The following is a 14,609-nucleotide window of genomic DNA, read 5'->3' as shown; positions in this document are numbered from 1 at the left end:
ACCTGGAAAGACTTGTATGGTCTGATGCTGAGTGAAGTGAGCAGAACCAAAAGAACTATGTACACAATAACAGCCACATTGTGCGATAACTAACACTGATAAACTTAACCCTTCCCGGCAATACAAAGATCTAAGACATCTCCAAAGGCCTCGTGATGGAAAATGCTATCCACATCCAAAGAATGAACTATGGAAGTTGAATTGCTATTTTTTTCTCTCTTCTGTTGAGCTTTGTTTCCTCTTTCTGGTGGTTCCTTCTATTGGTTCTAATTTTTACTTATAACATCACTAATGTGAAAATATGTTTAATAGGAATATATATGTATAGCCTATATCAGATTGTGTGCCATCTTGGGGAAGGTGATGGGGAGGAAGGGGGAGAAAATTTCTAAACTCAAAAGCATATGGAAGTGATTGTTGATAAATCAAAATAAATTAATAAAAAAAATTAAAAAAAATTTATCCCTTTCTCCATAGATCTGACAGGTAAACTATTCTGTGCTCTCCTCATCTGCTTATAGTATCACCCTTTACATCTAAATCATGTACCCATTTCGACCTTATTGTGGTATAGGGTGTGAGATGTTGTTCTATGCCTAGTTTCTGCCATACTATTTTTCAGTTTTCCCAGCAGTTTTTGTCAAATAGTGAGTCCCAGAAGCTGGTGTCTTTGGGCTCATCAAACAGTACATTACTGTAGTCACTGACTACTGTTGTCTTGTGTACCTAACCTATTCCAGTGATACACCACTCTACTATGGAGCCTGAATGCAGATCGAAGCATGCTAATTTCTCTTTTTATTTTCTTCTTGTGGTTTTCCCCTTTTGTTCTTATTCTTCTTTCACAAGATGACTAATGTGGAAATATGTTTAATATGATTGTACATGTATGACTTCTATCAGATTGTGTGCCATCTTGGAGAGGGACAAGACAAAGGAAGGAGAAAAAAACTGGAACTCAGAATCTTATAAAAGTGAATGTTGAAAACTATCTTTACATGTAATTGGAAAAAATAAAATACTATTAATTGGAAAAATTGTGTGAGAAAATTAAGTGTGGGGAAAAAGGGTAAAAAAAAAAAAAAAGAAAAAAGAAACTAGCCCTCAAATACTAGCCTTATATATGGGTGAGGGAAAAATTAAAATAGTAAGCCAGATTCTTTCTGGAACTTAAGTCATTCTCTGGGAGTAAAATGGGGATAGTAAATGAATTAAATTACATTATATTTTTCAAGCTACTAAGCCTGTATATATCATAATCTACCTGGCCATTGTGGCTCTATTTTTCTAGTTCATTTCAGTACTCTAAACATCAGTTTCCACATATGTAAGATATGCAAGTTGAAACATTTGCCACACCTGCACTTTGCAAACATTACAGCCCTACAGAAATGTGACTATTTTGCAGAGATGTTGTAAGGACCAAATGAGTCTGTTTATGTGCAGACAAATGCTTTGAAAGCCGATTTATTGTGGAAAAATGTATAGACATTTTTCCTTGATGCAGCATTCCAATTCACATTACTAAATCCAACTTAACTACACCACGATTAAGGAAACTTCTGATAGCTTCCTGATGTCAATCACATTTAAATAATCATACAGTTCTGAAGTCCTATGACTATAGCCTAACTACCACTTTCCATCACTTTCCATGCCTCTATGAGTCACACTACAGAATGAGTGCAGGGTGAAGGTCAGGTCCAGTGACCTGCCCATAGTTTAAAATACAAGAGAATGGGTAAAGGAGGGTATTTAGCACAGATAAGCCTAAGTGATACAATGCAAGGACTTTGATTTATGGTATTTTAGACTTAACACCAATGACCATGCCTTTTGCCACTTCTTAAATGAGCAGAATAAATTACAAGATTTGTGACTCACCTAGTAAAATCATTATTTAAATTTCATTTACATCACGTTTATAATTATACACACGGGTAGACAACACTTACCAATTTGCAACAATATTGGTGTGACCCAAGCCGTTTCCATGGCATAACAGAATTCCCTGCCAAACATTACTGCCCCATGCATCACCCAAAGGCGAACTGGTATGCGGTCTATGGATCCTTCACTAACTGTCTCATCGTGGTTCTCACTCTCTTTATTTTCAGATTTCTGAAGGTCTGGGGCTGGTGCAGCAAGCTCTTCAACTTGTATAGACTCCGAGTCGGCATTCTGAGGAGCCATTTTCATTACCACCAAAATATATATCTGTATTCTATCTATATAAATAATACTATCATATATCTTTAATGATAAATTAAGGTGTCTTCTCTTTGAGCTTCTGTCGTGTTCCTCATGCAGGTTAACACATTCCTCTTTGTACAAATGGGTATCTCAGAACTTCTCACCTATGTCTGAGACATGCAGCAAAAGAGAACGATATTTGGTAGGGCTTTAAACATATGGCTTGCTGGTTTACTGTGAATTAGAGTTAAAAATCCATAATTGCCATTCAGTTAATACCAGTTTCATCATTATTATTGAAGAGGTGCTGAAATTATTTTTCTTGCTACAGACAGGTGGAAAGGTATCACAAAAAGGCGGTCCACTGTTAATCCCCATCGAGTGACTGATTAATCTGCAAAAAAGAGAAAAAAGTAACCAAAACAAAACAGTCAGTGAGAAAGGCAATAGCTAGAATGGCCTATGTGTCTCTTCAATGGACTGTTTTTTCAAGAAACCTCTCTTTTCCCCAGTTGCCACCTGGCTAAATTGTCCATAGAAAGGTACTTAAAAAGCTATCCGGTGAATATTCTCTGGCCTCAAGAACTCATGCTGAATCTATATGTAGAGGACGACAAACGTTTACAAGAAGTACACCCATTTCTTAACACAAAGAGAGCATGGCACGGTGGCAAAACAAAAACAAAAAACAAAAAAACAAACCAAAATACGGGATTTATGTGACCAGGGCAAGTCACTTCACTTCTCTGGGCCTCAGATTCCTCAAAATATTAAGGATGGGTTGGATCTCTAGGGGCCTTTTCCCACTTTAAATTCAGAGATCTTACACTGGAAATAATGAATGAAGGAAAATGGAAAACAAAAAGGAAGTATGGGAGAAGAGAAATAACCTGCTGAGGGCAAGGGTTCCTTCAAACTCCGCCCCCCCAAACAAGTATTATACCATACAAACATATTCATCTAATTTAAGTAGACAATAGATCCTTTCAATGCCTATCAACATTGGAGGAAAAAAATTCTTTAGGTCTTCCATGGAAGTATGGTGCAGATAAAACCAAGTCCTGACGCCTACTCAAGTGGCCAGTAGGTAAGTTCTCTGCTATGCCAATCTCAAAATACAAAAATGTCACTTTAATGGCCTATCATTCTATACTTTGTGGAAATAAGCTTTATTAAAAAAAAACCTTCCAGTAAGAATTAAACCTCGATTAAGTGAATGGGAACTAACTAAAACTCTCTTCCTCCAAACGTTAACCCCCAACTTAGTCAGCATTTAAGAGGAAGAAGCAAATCTCCCTCCTAACAAGAAGATAATGTATTCTCACATATACCCAAGATAGCCTAAAGCCTCTCTCCTTCTCAGGTCACTGGATTTGTAGTCAGAAGACCTGGGTGTACATCTCAGGCTGTGCTACTTACTACCTGTGTGCCCTTAAACAAGTTACTTACCTTTCTTTCTACAACCTCTTCCAGCTCTGAACCTATGAAAAGCCTTTGAGGCATGGCCTGTGGTTAATACAGACACACACACATACAATGATAACCATATAGTGATGATAACAGTCTTTAAGAATGACAAAACTCTGGCTCAAAGGAAAATTAAATGATTATTACTACAAGCTTAGGAAGAAAAGAGTGTCAAAAGTTTTTCCCCCTTCAGCAAAACAAAAAAAAATTTCTAAGCAAAACTCACATTCACATCTATTCCATTTAACTGAGATTCTACCATACTAGTCATAGAAATGCAAGATGCCTCAAGATGTCATACATACCACCTAATTCACAGGGTTTCTATGAAGAACTCTGTAAACACTTAAATATAATGTAAACAAATTTGTTTCAGTCATATCCTCTAACTCAGTTAAAGCTTCATTCAGTTAGAATAAACACACCACTAAACTACAAATTCCTAGAGAAGGCCATAAAGTACTCAGAACTTTTTTGGGTTAGGAATCGCTGTACTAAAAGGACCCTTTATACCAGAATGAAGTTTAATTTAAGCTTACTTTTTCTTATTTAGCTCAACCATTCCTGAGACATTCTTGATCCTATTATGTCTCCCAAATTTTATACAAGTCTTATCACTTTCCCTATATTTCAAAATATCTAATATGTATTTTTTTAAGCCAGGCAGCTAGGTGGCAAAATAGATAGAGTGCTAGAGTCACGAAGACCTCTTCCTGAGTTCAAATCTGGCCTCAAATGGTCCTGGGCAAGTCACTTAACCCTGTCTGCCTCAGTTCCTCATCTGTAAAATAGACTGGAGAAGGAAATCGCAAACTACTTCAGCAGCTTTGCCAAGAAAACCCCAAATGGGGTCCACTAAAAGTTTTGGACAAGACTGAAAAAACTGATTGAACAACAACAAAATTTTTAAGCCAGACTTCCATTTACATATCTCAAACAAAATTAAGATTTCCTACTCTTCTCACACCCACAATTCTTGAACCATTCATACCTTAAAGTAAAACTTATGAATTTATCTGTAAATCATATTCTCAAGTGAATTCAACATTAATTTGAAATTCACAAGGATAAAAGAAAATCTGCTCATTATTAGGAAAAAAGCCATCACATCCATCCTCCAAATAAAATGACCCATATTTGCACTGATAAACAGATCAACTGTAGTCTTGTCTGAACTACAAAATAATTAGTTTTCTAAGAGATCATGGGGATTTAATGAACAAATAAATAGTTCAAAGAAGGTTCTATCTTCTTCTTCCCCATCTACTGAAAACTGAGCCACTGAGCTGCTGGAGGTTCCTGATGACCAGCTTAATTTCTTTAGAAGATGAAAAGCAGGCAACACTCCCTAATTATAAATACACAGTTATGACACTGGCTATGAAATCGGGAGGAATAGGATTGTGTTTGTTTTTTAAAGTTCCCTAACCCGTGCATGTTATAGAATATGAAAAGTCTCTCAGTGTTCCTTAATGAACAGCTTTATAATGATTAACAACTAGTTTAGATGTTATATTTTTCAAAAAGATTTCTTAATGAAACTTCCCTTATATGTGACACAATTTACATTTCTTTATCATTATATGACCATCTGCATTCTGATTCTGATGTAGAGCTGAAAAAGACGTACTAGTTTATTAAGTTCCCTGTAAGAGAAGATTAGCTGCACAAAGATGATGTTGATTTGGCAAGATACCTCAGTGCTACTCCTAGTCAAGGATCTTTTATAGTCAGTTGATTTATTTTACAGAAAGCACTAGATATTTAAGTCGTAAAAAGATTTATATAGTAACAACCAAGCTCCCATTTAAGGTCTCTTCTGTCAACATCCTTAACATTTCATATTGCTGATTTACTAAAATTTTTAGTTCTTAGCTACACGTCTAATTTTCCAATTACATGTGAATTCAGAGAACCAGGTATTATATATAAACACTTTACAGGGTCTTATTTATAAGCATATGGTTAAGAAAAGTCTATTTAGTAATAGCTTGGTGTAAAAAACAGGCAGAAGATACGGGCACAAAAATAAAAAATCTTTCAGAACCTGTGCTTTCCAATCGTATTAGACACAATGACAGAACTTTTAGATATAAATTTGGTATTATTAATCCTACTAACATGAAAGTTTCAGAATTTTGAAGAAAATGTTAAAATATATTTTATATTTCATTTTTACTTCAATTTGTTCCTTTTTCACATCATTTTTCAGATTTCAAAGATTGACATTTTCTTCAATAAAATATTATAGAAATGTAAAGTGCTACATGATCATCAAATACATTTTATCGAGGAATATATAAAATTTCTCACACTTTATTTTATAGCATTTACCACTTGGGTGATCTGAGCTCTTCTAAGGCAAGTGAACTTCAATAAAAAATTGGGACACAGCTCTAACAATGTTGGACATTAGACAATGTGTCCTTTACTACAGGGCAGTCTTGGTTCCATGGTAGTATATAGCTCAGCTTCTAGGGACAGAGCCCCCTGCAGGAACAGAACAGGGCTACAGCTAGATTGCTGGGCTAGTTTGCACAGTAAATAAGAGAGTTAAGTAGAAGCTGACTGGAATAAGACAAAGCCAGTCTCCTCCCTAAAAAGGTGACCTTCCTTTGGAAATTATACCCAGGTTCCCCCAGCAGTATTATTAGTTAAGCACTTATGAAATGGGATGAATTTGGTTTTTGTTTACCTGTCATTCAAGCAGTCTGGGCATTAAAACAGCTGGCTTCCCTTCCTCAAGTAGTGCAAACGTGGAGGCACAGTAAATAGTTTTTACACAGGTAACTTCACTGTCATCTATATTGGTGAAAATGACAAACCTTGTTAGCATCTTTGGCTTAAAAATTAATAAATATACATACTAATTCACCAAAAACTAGGCAACTGTATGTGGTTTAATCATGTGTAATATTACAAATTGAGGAGAGACAATATTTACCAATAGAACAAAAGCAGCTCAGCATGGTTTCCAAGAAGTGTAGGTAAAGCTTTTTCAAAAAAAGCTTAGGTAACTTTCCTAAACTATGTCTTTGAAGACAAATAACTTTCAACCCAGTTAAGCATTTTGCTGCTTCCTTTAAAGATACCACACTAATTCAGTTTACAATACCTAAACTGTTCCTTATTTTATATGGGGCACCCTACAGCGCCCCCCCCAACATATCAAAAAGACTCTATTTGGCAAATTATTGCTTCTATCTAACAATGATTCTCAATTTCATTTCTGTAAAGCCCTAGGATTTCTATAAATGTATGACTGGCACACTGTATTGACTACACACGTATTTTCATCTATTTATTTGTATATATTTCCTCCATAGAACAAATTCCTTATGGGTAGGGACAGTTTCCTTGTTTCTCTTTGCACCCCGATCACTTCCCACAGTGGCTGACACAAAACAAGACATTTAATAAATGCTTCATTGACTCATGTATGAATGTTTCATGGACAGTGATTACAAATAAGTTTAACAGTCCAGAGAACAGTAATTCTCATACATTAAAATAAATGGAAAGTTGAGAATGTTACATCTAAGAAGGCAGTCAAATTTTTGCCTTGGGATTCTTTCACCTTTCCTTCCCTTCCCCTACCTCTCCATCTTCGTTATACCCTCTTTACTTTCCCAGGACGAGCAACAGAAGAGATAGCTTCCCCGCCCCCCCATACAGAGGCTGCTATTTTGATTCTCTAGATAGCAAAGTGGAAAATATAGGTAGGGAAAAAATGGAACTGGGGTAAGGACACAGGTTTTCAAGGCATACTTAGCTGAAAATTATGGCATACCCTTTGAGAACTGCAGAGCTGGGAAATGGAGGAGCTTTTAAATGAGAAGTTTGTTGAATTTCTCCAGTTTCTTTTTTTTTAAATCAAGGGAGATACTTCTCCATAGTCATTACCTCCACTCCAGTACCCATGTTACCTTAAGATTCCCACTAGACAACCCTACTTCCTTAAGTGGTCCATGTTCCAAATTATCTATTCCTCTCCCAATAAAAATTGTTATAAAAAAGAAATACACCACCTCTGGGGAGAAAAAAAAAAGAGGGAGGCAGAGCCAAGATGGTAGAGTAGCAAGAAGCAGTATCACCAACTCACAAGACTCCTCCAAATAGATCTAGAAAACGCACCAGACTCAATTCCGATGGGGAAATCCGAGAAAAAGTCATAGTAATTTTTCCTGCCCAGGGTGGCATAAGGAGATAGACAGAGAGGTCTATGTGCAAACAAAAGGGATAGAGCCTGGCCAAGAGTGGCCATGAGAACCATACTAACACTTAGGGAGAGGCTATACACCAGGGCAAAAGTAGAACTCAGACCCATAATAATAAGCTCCATTTGGCAGCTTTATCACTCACTACACAGTGACAGGTCACTTATCTAGGGAGGACTTAGAATAGGACAAGCACTCAGGAATAACAGGGGTCCTGGGTTCCATAAATAGAAAGAACAAGTTCAGAAGCAAACAGAAGCTGTGTGGCTTGGATATCAGGAGCAGAAAGGGTTCTCAATTCCAGCTTCTAGCCTAGACTGAAGCCCACAGAGCAATAATCAGGGCAGGAAACCAGACCAAAAGGGGAGCCTGCAATTCTATTGCTCATAGAGTCCCAGCTAGCTGCTACTGGCTTAGTTCAGCAACAGTAGTCTATTGCTGCTCAGCCCCAGACTGAGGTACAGAATTTGCAGAGTTCAGGCCTGGAGGAATGGTGATCAGATTTTGCCACTATATCATACTAATGTGGAAGCACTAAAAGAATGATGACTCCTAGCCTAAGCTTTCCCTGAGATCCTGGAATAGCACAACAATCAATACTCTAAGAAAGCAGCAACAGGACCAATCTAGAAATTCCTTCTAGAAGTGCACAGTCTAGTGCTATGAACATCAAGCCTAAAGTCACAAAGTAGGCTAAAAGAATGAACAAATAAAAATCCCATTAAAAAGCTTTAAGAGTGACAAAGACACTTAAGACACAAACTCAATGGAAGAGAATGATTCTGCAACAACTACAGCAAAATCTCAAAGAAAAACATGGCTTGGGTAAAAATTCAAGTAGAATTCTTAGAATGAAAGCACTACAGGAAAAAATTGAAAAAGAAATAAGTATAGAAGAAATAATTGGAAAGAGAATGGCTTGGCACAAGAGGTACAAAATTCTGTCCAAGCAACAAGTTCCCTTAAAGTTAGAATGGAACAAACAAGTCAATGAACTCTTGTGAGACAAGAAAAAAAGTAAAAGACAGTCAAAAGACTAAATAAAAAGAAAATTTAAGGTATTTCATAGCAAAACCAAGTAACCTGAAAATTAAATCAAGATTCAAGAATCACTGGACTACCTGAATGCCATAAGCAAAATAAGAGCACAAACATCATATTTCAAGAAATAAGTAAACTGCCCAAATCACTTAGAATCACAGGGCAAAGATAAAACAGAAAGAATACACCAGTTGCACCCTCAAAAACAAAAACAAAAACAAAAACAAAAACCTCCAGATGAAAACTCCCAGGAAAATTACAGCCAAAAGATGGTGCTCTCTCAGGTCAAATAGCCAAAAAGAAAGAATTCAGATACAAAGGAGCCATAATCAGGATTACCTAAAGAGTGGAAAACTTGAAACATGAAATTTTAGAAGGCAAAGGATAGAGGTTTATAGTCAAGAATAACTAATCCAGCAAAATTTGAACCTCTCTCTCAGGTAAATTGGGCAAATGAGAGAATACATATAAGTGTACATATATATGTATGTACATATATTCATAATATATATACACACATACTCACAAAGGATACAGAAATATATTTCCCTCAACAGGGAAATAGGAGGAAAAAGGGAAAGGGGAAACCAGAGAGAATAGGCTAAGGGAGGGATTAGCCCTTGGAAAAATATTACTCTATACAAAGATGTAAAAAATATGTTGGTTTCAGAGAAACCTGAGAAGACTTATATGAACTTATGCAGAGTGAAGCAAGCAGAACCAGGAGAACAAATTATACTAAGACAACAATATGGCAAATACAAACAACTTTGTAAGAATTAAGCATTCTGTTCAGTGTAACAATCAACTACAATCGCAAAGGATTAATGATGAAATATGCTACCCTCTCCCTTCCTGAGTGGTGAAGAACTTGGAGTACAGAATAAGACATATGTTTTTGGACATAACCAACGTGGAAATCTGTTGTGTTTCACAGCTGCTTTGTTTTTCTTTTGTTCTCAATTGGGAGTGAGGGTGGGAGAGAAGGTAGAAAAGGCAGATTTGTGTTGATTAAAAGAATCCAATTGAACATCAGTATTAACAGTATTTTCCCTGTGAAATACTGAAGAAATTATCAAAAAAAAAAAAGTATAAAACTTGTGGCAAAATTTAAATACCTGGGGAGAAGTCTGACTGGGAGGGAGTATGAACAGGGGGCATCATTCATAAAAATATATATGTATTCCAGTCAATGGACTGGACAGGACAGACAACTTAGGTCTATACTGCATTTCAATCTTTTTTTACAATTTCTTCTCTTTCTACCTCCAGAAACACACAGACGATTCTCTAAAAGCTCAGTAATTTTATCCCAGTTGTGACCAGTAGTGGGAGAGAAAGAACAGGGAGAAAGTGGCAAGCATAATAGTGAAGCGAAAGCAGCTTTACAGAAAAAGTAAAGTGAGGCACAAAGAAAGTAAGGGACTTGCTCACAGATGCAACAACTAATTGCCAACATCTGAACTGTAACAGATTTGTACTGGCAAGTCACTCACTTTGAGTTTCAGTCTCCTCTGTAAAATGAGGGAGTTGGCTAAAGTTACTTCTGTCTCTAAATCCTACTATGCTATGACTTTGAATCCAAGTCATCGTTCTTTTTATTACATTACACCACTGGGCTTTTCGAACATTAGGATAGGCAAGTGAGGGACAGCCTATACTTCAGTCCACCACCAAGTAAAAGCTTTGTATTTTAAAAGAAGTATTTAAAAAAATTTTTTTTTATTGTACAAGAAGGAAACCATAACTCTTTCCACAATATGCAAATTGTGGTAAAGGGAAAATGCTCCTCAAACAAATCAGACCATAGTGTTCAACTGACTGCTGAACAGATAATACCGCCCACCCACATACACTCCCAAATTCTTGGTCAACTATATTAAAACCTTAACAATGTTGAAAGCATGAAAGAACAAGTTTCTCTTCCACAACTGTGCCAATATTTTTGGAATCAGTTTTTCTTATATTTAAAATTCCCTGTAACACGTAATCCTGTAACCAACTCTTCCAAATTCTACTTCAGATCAGCAAAACTTGGAAACACAGATTTCCCCAAACAAGAAAAAAAGCAATCTAACTTTGGAGCTTGTTCCGATGATTGTTTGAACAGTGACAATAATTGTTATGATTCTCAGATGCACTCAGACAAGTGAAACTACAATTGTTCAAATCAACAACTTCCTCTATTGTCCTGTTTCTAATTTCATGGTAACTAATGCCAAAACATGTGACTTCCTTCAATTTGTTATGTGGAAAAGCTTGCTGAAAATTTTTTATGATCAGTTTAAGTTATCTTAATATGAGTCCCATATTTTTTCCAGACAGACTCCATGAATGGTCTTCATTTTTCTCTGAGCTCCATTCATCACTCTCTTGACTTTTTCCATCATGCTACAGTAAACTTCTCACCCTAGAAGTTCATTCTTTGTTTACAGTCCCTTCCTCTAATAAGTTGGCTCTTCCCAGAACCTCCATTTTAAGGAGAGTGCCCAGCCTTATTGGGATAGGGTGTGATGGATCCATCTTCCCACCTGACCCAATTCAATGATTACACACTTTGGGATCAGGCCATGGCCAAGGGGTCTAACCCTCACTTTTGAAACCACTGGCACATTAGTGGGGTTCTAAAAAAAAAACCAGATGCAGAGATAAGAAAATAGTATATGCAGCAAAGATCACCTAGATGGGAAGTGGGAAATGGAAGACAGAAGATGGAATAGTGTATAAAGAAAATGATTAGGAGGGTAAGCTAACTGGCATAGAGTGGCAGGAAGGGGAGTAACATTAAATAAGCCTGAAAAGATTAGCTTAAGCCTCATTGTGGAGGTCTTTAAATTCCAGACTAAGGACTTCATATTTTATTTTAGAGGCAATATTGAAGCTACTGAAGATTTTAATATGATCAAATCTGTTTTTTGAATATCTATTTGGCAGTTATTTACTGAGGAGAATTTTTCCTCATCTGTAAAAATTCAGATGCTGTCAAATGTTGTATATTTATAATGTTCAAGCTTGGTTCCCCCCTAAAAGGTAGGAAAATGCACCTCTCTGTACATATCTTTGTGGAGGTGAAAAGAATAAAAGTATAGAACACTACATATAATGCCAACTTTACCTTCATCTTTGGGATTAAAACCCTAAGCTGAAGACCAACCCTTTCCGGCAGTCTAGTGAAGCCTTCTCAGAATGTTTGGTGCCTACATTCATTATTAAAAGAAATTAGGAGGCTAGTAAAATTCAATTAGAACCTAGTGAAAATGTAATTTGTTCTCCCATAAAAGTTCACAAACCTCTACATACACACATATACCTCTGGAGATCTTCAGTTAAGTATCCCAAATCTATAACAACCCTGTCATTTTTTGGAGAGAAATGAGGCCTGGAGAGGTGAAATGACTTGATTATGGCTTGCCTAAAGAAATCTGATTTTTATTTGAATTTATTATTTGTGTACTTGACACTGGGGAAAAATATGAGACTTAAGACAATACAACTATTATTATCTTAAAATGGATTCTGGTAAGGGGATATTATAAATCTATAAATAACTACTACATAAAAGTGCTACAAGTGCACTACAGGGGAAAACACTATGAGATACAGGAAGGAAAAGACTAGGCAAGGTTAGTGATAGTATGGAAATGAATTGAGGAAAGACATCCTAGAAGAATTAGCATTTAAATATATGCTTTAAATGGTAAAAGGACAAGGAGGACATTCCAAGCCTGAGGACCAAAGTGAAGAAATGCACAAATTCAAGAAAGTGCAAGAGTACTGAGTCTATGAAAGCTACCTAAGGCCCTTCCCATGTTTAGGCGGTGGGTTAGCTGGTCTCAAAGAAGACCAAAATGACATCACTATGTTGGGGTCAAAGTACAGTATAGTGTGCCCAACTGTAAATGATCAGACCAGCGTGAGCTCAGAAGGCTCTACCACAGATCAGGCGCCATCTTTGATGTGGGTATGCCATGCTGGGCGGTCCTGTGCCAGTGCCTCCCATCTCTCACAATCAATTCCAAAGTTCCTCGGCGAGGCCTGGAGAGGGTCCTTGTGTCTTTTCTTCTAACCCCCACGCGAGTACTTGCCTTATGTGAGCTGTTTGTAAAACAGGTTCTTAGGCAAACCTATGCTTGGCATTCGAACAACACAACCCATGAGAGTTGTGCTTTCTGAAGTAAGAGTTTGAATGTTTGGCAGTTCAACTCAAGAAAGGACCTCAGTGTCTGCTACCTTATCTGGCCAGGTAATCTTCAGAATCTTTCTAGGCCTGAAGCCTGAAGCCAGAATAAAAGGAATTGTTCTGTGAAGTTTGGACTTAGTCAAAGGGCCATACTTGATGACCAAGAGGCTGAAAGTTCCCTATCCCCTGTCTAAGACCATTCAAATGGAAGTGACTGAGTTTCCTGCACTGGTATATTGTCACGTTTTCACAGGCTACAATAATGAGGTCAGCACAATGGCTCTGAAGACCTTCAGTCTGGTAGGCAATCTAATACCTCTTCTCTGCCACACTTTGCTTGGGAGCCTCCCAAACACTGAGCTAGTTCTGGCAATGTGTGTCTATGTGTACATCCTCGGAAAATATACTGCCAAGGTAAGTGAACTTATCCACAGTATTCAAAATTTCTCCATTTCCTGTATAACCAAAGGTTCCATGTATAGATGGTGTGGTACTGGCTGGTGGAAAACCTCTTTTCTTGGTATTAACTGTTAAGGTCAAAATTAATATAAGCAGCAGAGAACTGATCCAAACTCTGTTACATTTCAGCCTTAGAGGATACACTAAATGCACATTTAGCCGTTATCCTTAATTAGAATCACTGGATTTAGGGCTGAAGCATTATTATACTTTCATAATTCTTTTTCAAAATGTTTCAGTTATAGGTATCCTAATGGTAGCACCCCAAATTAGTTGCAAAGCATTTCTATTTTCCCCATTAATACCTTTATAACATCAGAGATATGGTCTCGGGACACAATGGGAACACATTCCCACAATAATAGTTAATACCCATCTGTTATGTTCTCTGGAATGCTTGCTCCATAGGTAACAAATTACTGGGGCAGTGAGGTGGTGCAGTGGATGGAGCTCCAGCCTTTAAGTCAGGAGGACCTGAGTTCAAATCCGGCCTCAGACACTTGACACTTACTAGCTGTGTGACCCTGGGCAAGTCACTTAACCCCGGGCAAGTCACTTAACCCCAATTGCCTCACCAAAAAGCAAAAAAACAAAGAACAATAAACAAACTACTTTCATGTTAAACCTTTTCCTTTAATGTTCTGTCCATCTTCTTGCACTCACTGAGACTTGGCCTTCCACTGTTCTCAGAATTTTCACTCATATTCCCAGGGTGGAGGAGTTGAAATACTCTTTGCTCCCCACTGCCATTTCCAGGCTCTCCTACTACCATTTAATCCATTAATCGCCCAAACAAGATTCTGGGCTCCAGAATTCTCAGCTCCAGAATATTCTCCTTCCTTCCTCCAGGAATACATAATGGTCTTTCCATGTGACCCCTCTTTCCAAACTCAAGTGGCTCTCTTACCTCCAGGATCAAATATAAAATTCTTTGTCTTTTACAGCCCTTCATAACCTGTCTTCCCCTATCTTTTCTTTTTCTTACTCCTTACTCTCCCCTCCATGTACTTTTGAAATTCACTGATACTGACCTCCCTGCAGCTACTCATTAC

General features: G+C 37.2%; 1 protein-coding gene across 3 annotated transcripts in view; it reads right to left on the bottom strand.

The window, feature by feature from the left end:
- SLC45A4 (solute carrier family 45 member 4) overlaps window positions 1–14,609 on the bottom strand; it is a 124,094-nt gene that overhangs the window by 61,818 nt on the left and 47,667 nt on the right. For 2 of the 3 annotated variants that reach the window (XM_027844756.1, XM_027844774.1), the window contains exons 2-3: window positions 6,356–6,462; window positions 1,956–2,587 (exon numbers count right to left, since the gene is read on the bottom strand). In XM_027844756.1, the coding sequence (XP_027700557.1) occupies window positions 1,956–2,199 (244 nt within the window). In that variant the 5' untranslated portion in view covers window positions 2,200–2,587; window positions 6,356–6,462. The remainder of the gene's footprint in view (window positions 1–1,955; window positions 2,588–6,355; window positions 6,463–14,609) is intronic. The other variant, XM_027844766.1, reaches the window with a different exon arrangement.

Source organism: Vombatus ursinus, unplaced genomic scaffold, assembly GCF_900497805.2.
Source record: "Vombatus ursinus unplaced genomic scaffold, bare-nosed wombat genome assembly UNPS02005236.1, whole genome shotgun sequence".
NCBI lineage: Eukaryota > Metazoa > Chordata > Mammalia > Diprotodontia > Vombatidae > Vombatus > Vombatus ursinus.
The sequence above is the reverse complement of the archived record's forward strand: the minus strand, read 5'-3'. Positions and strand labels throughout refer to the sequence as shown.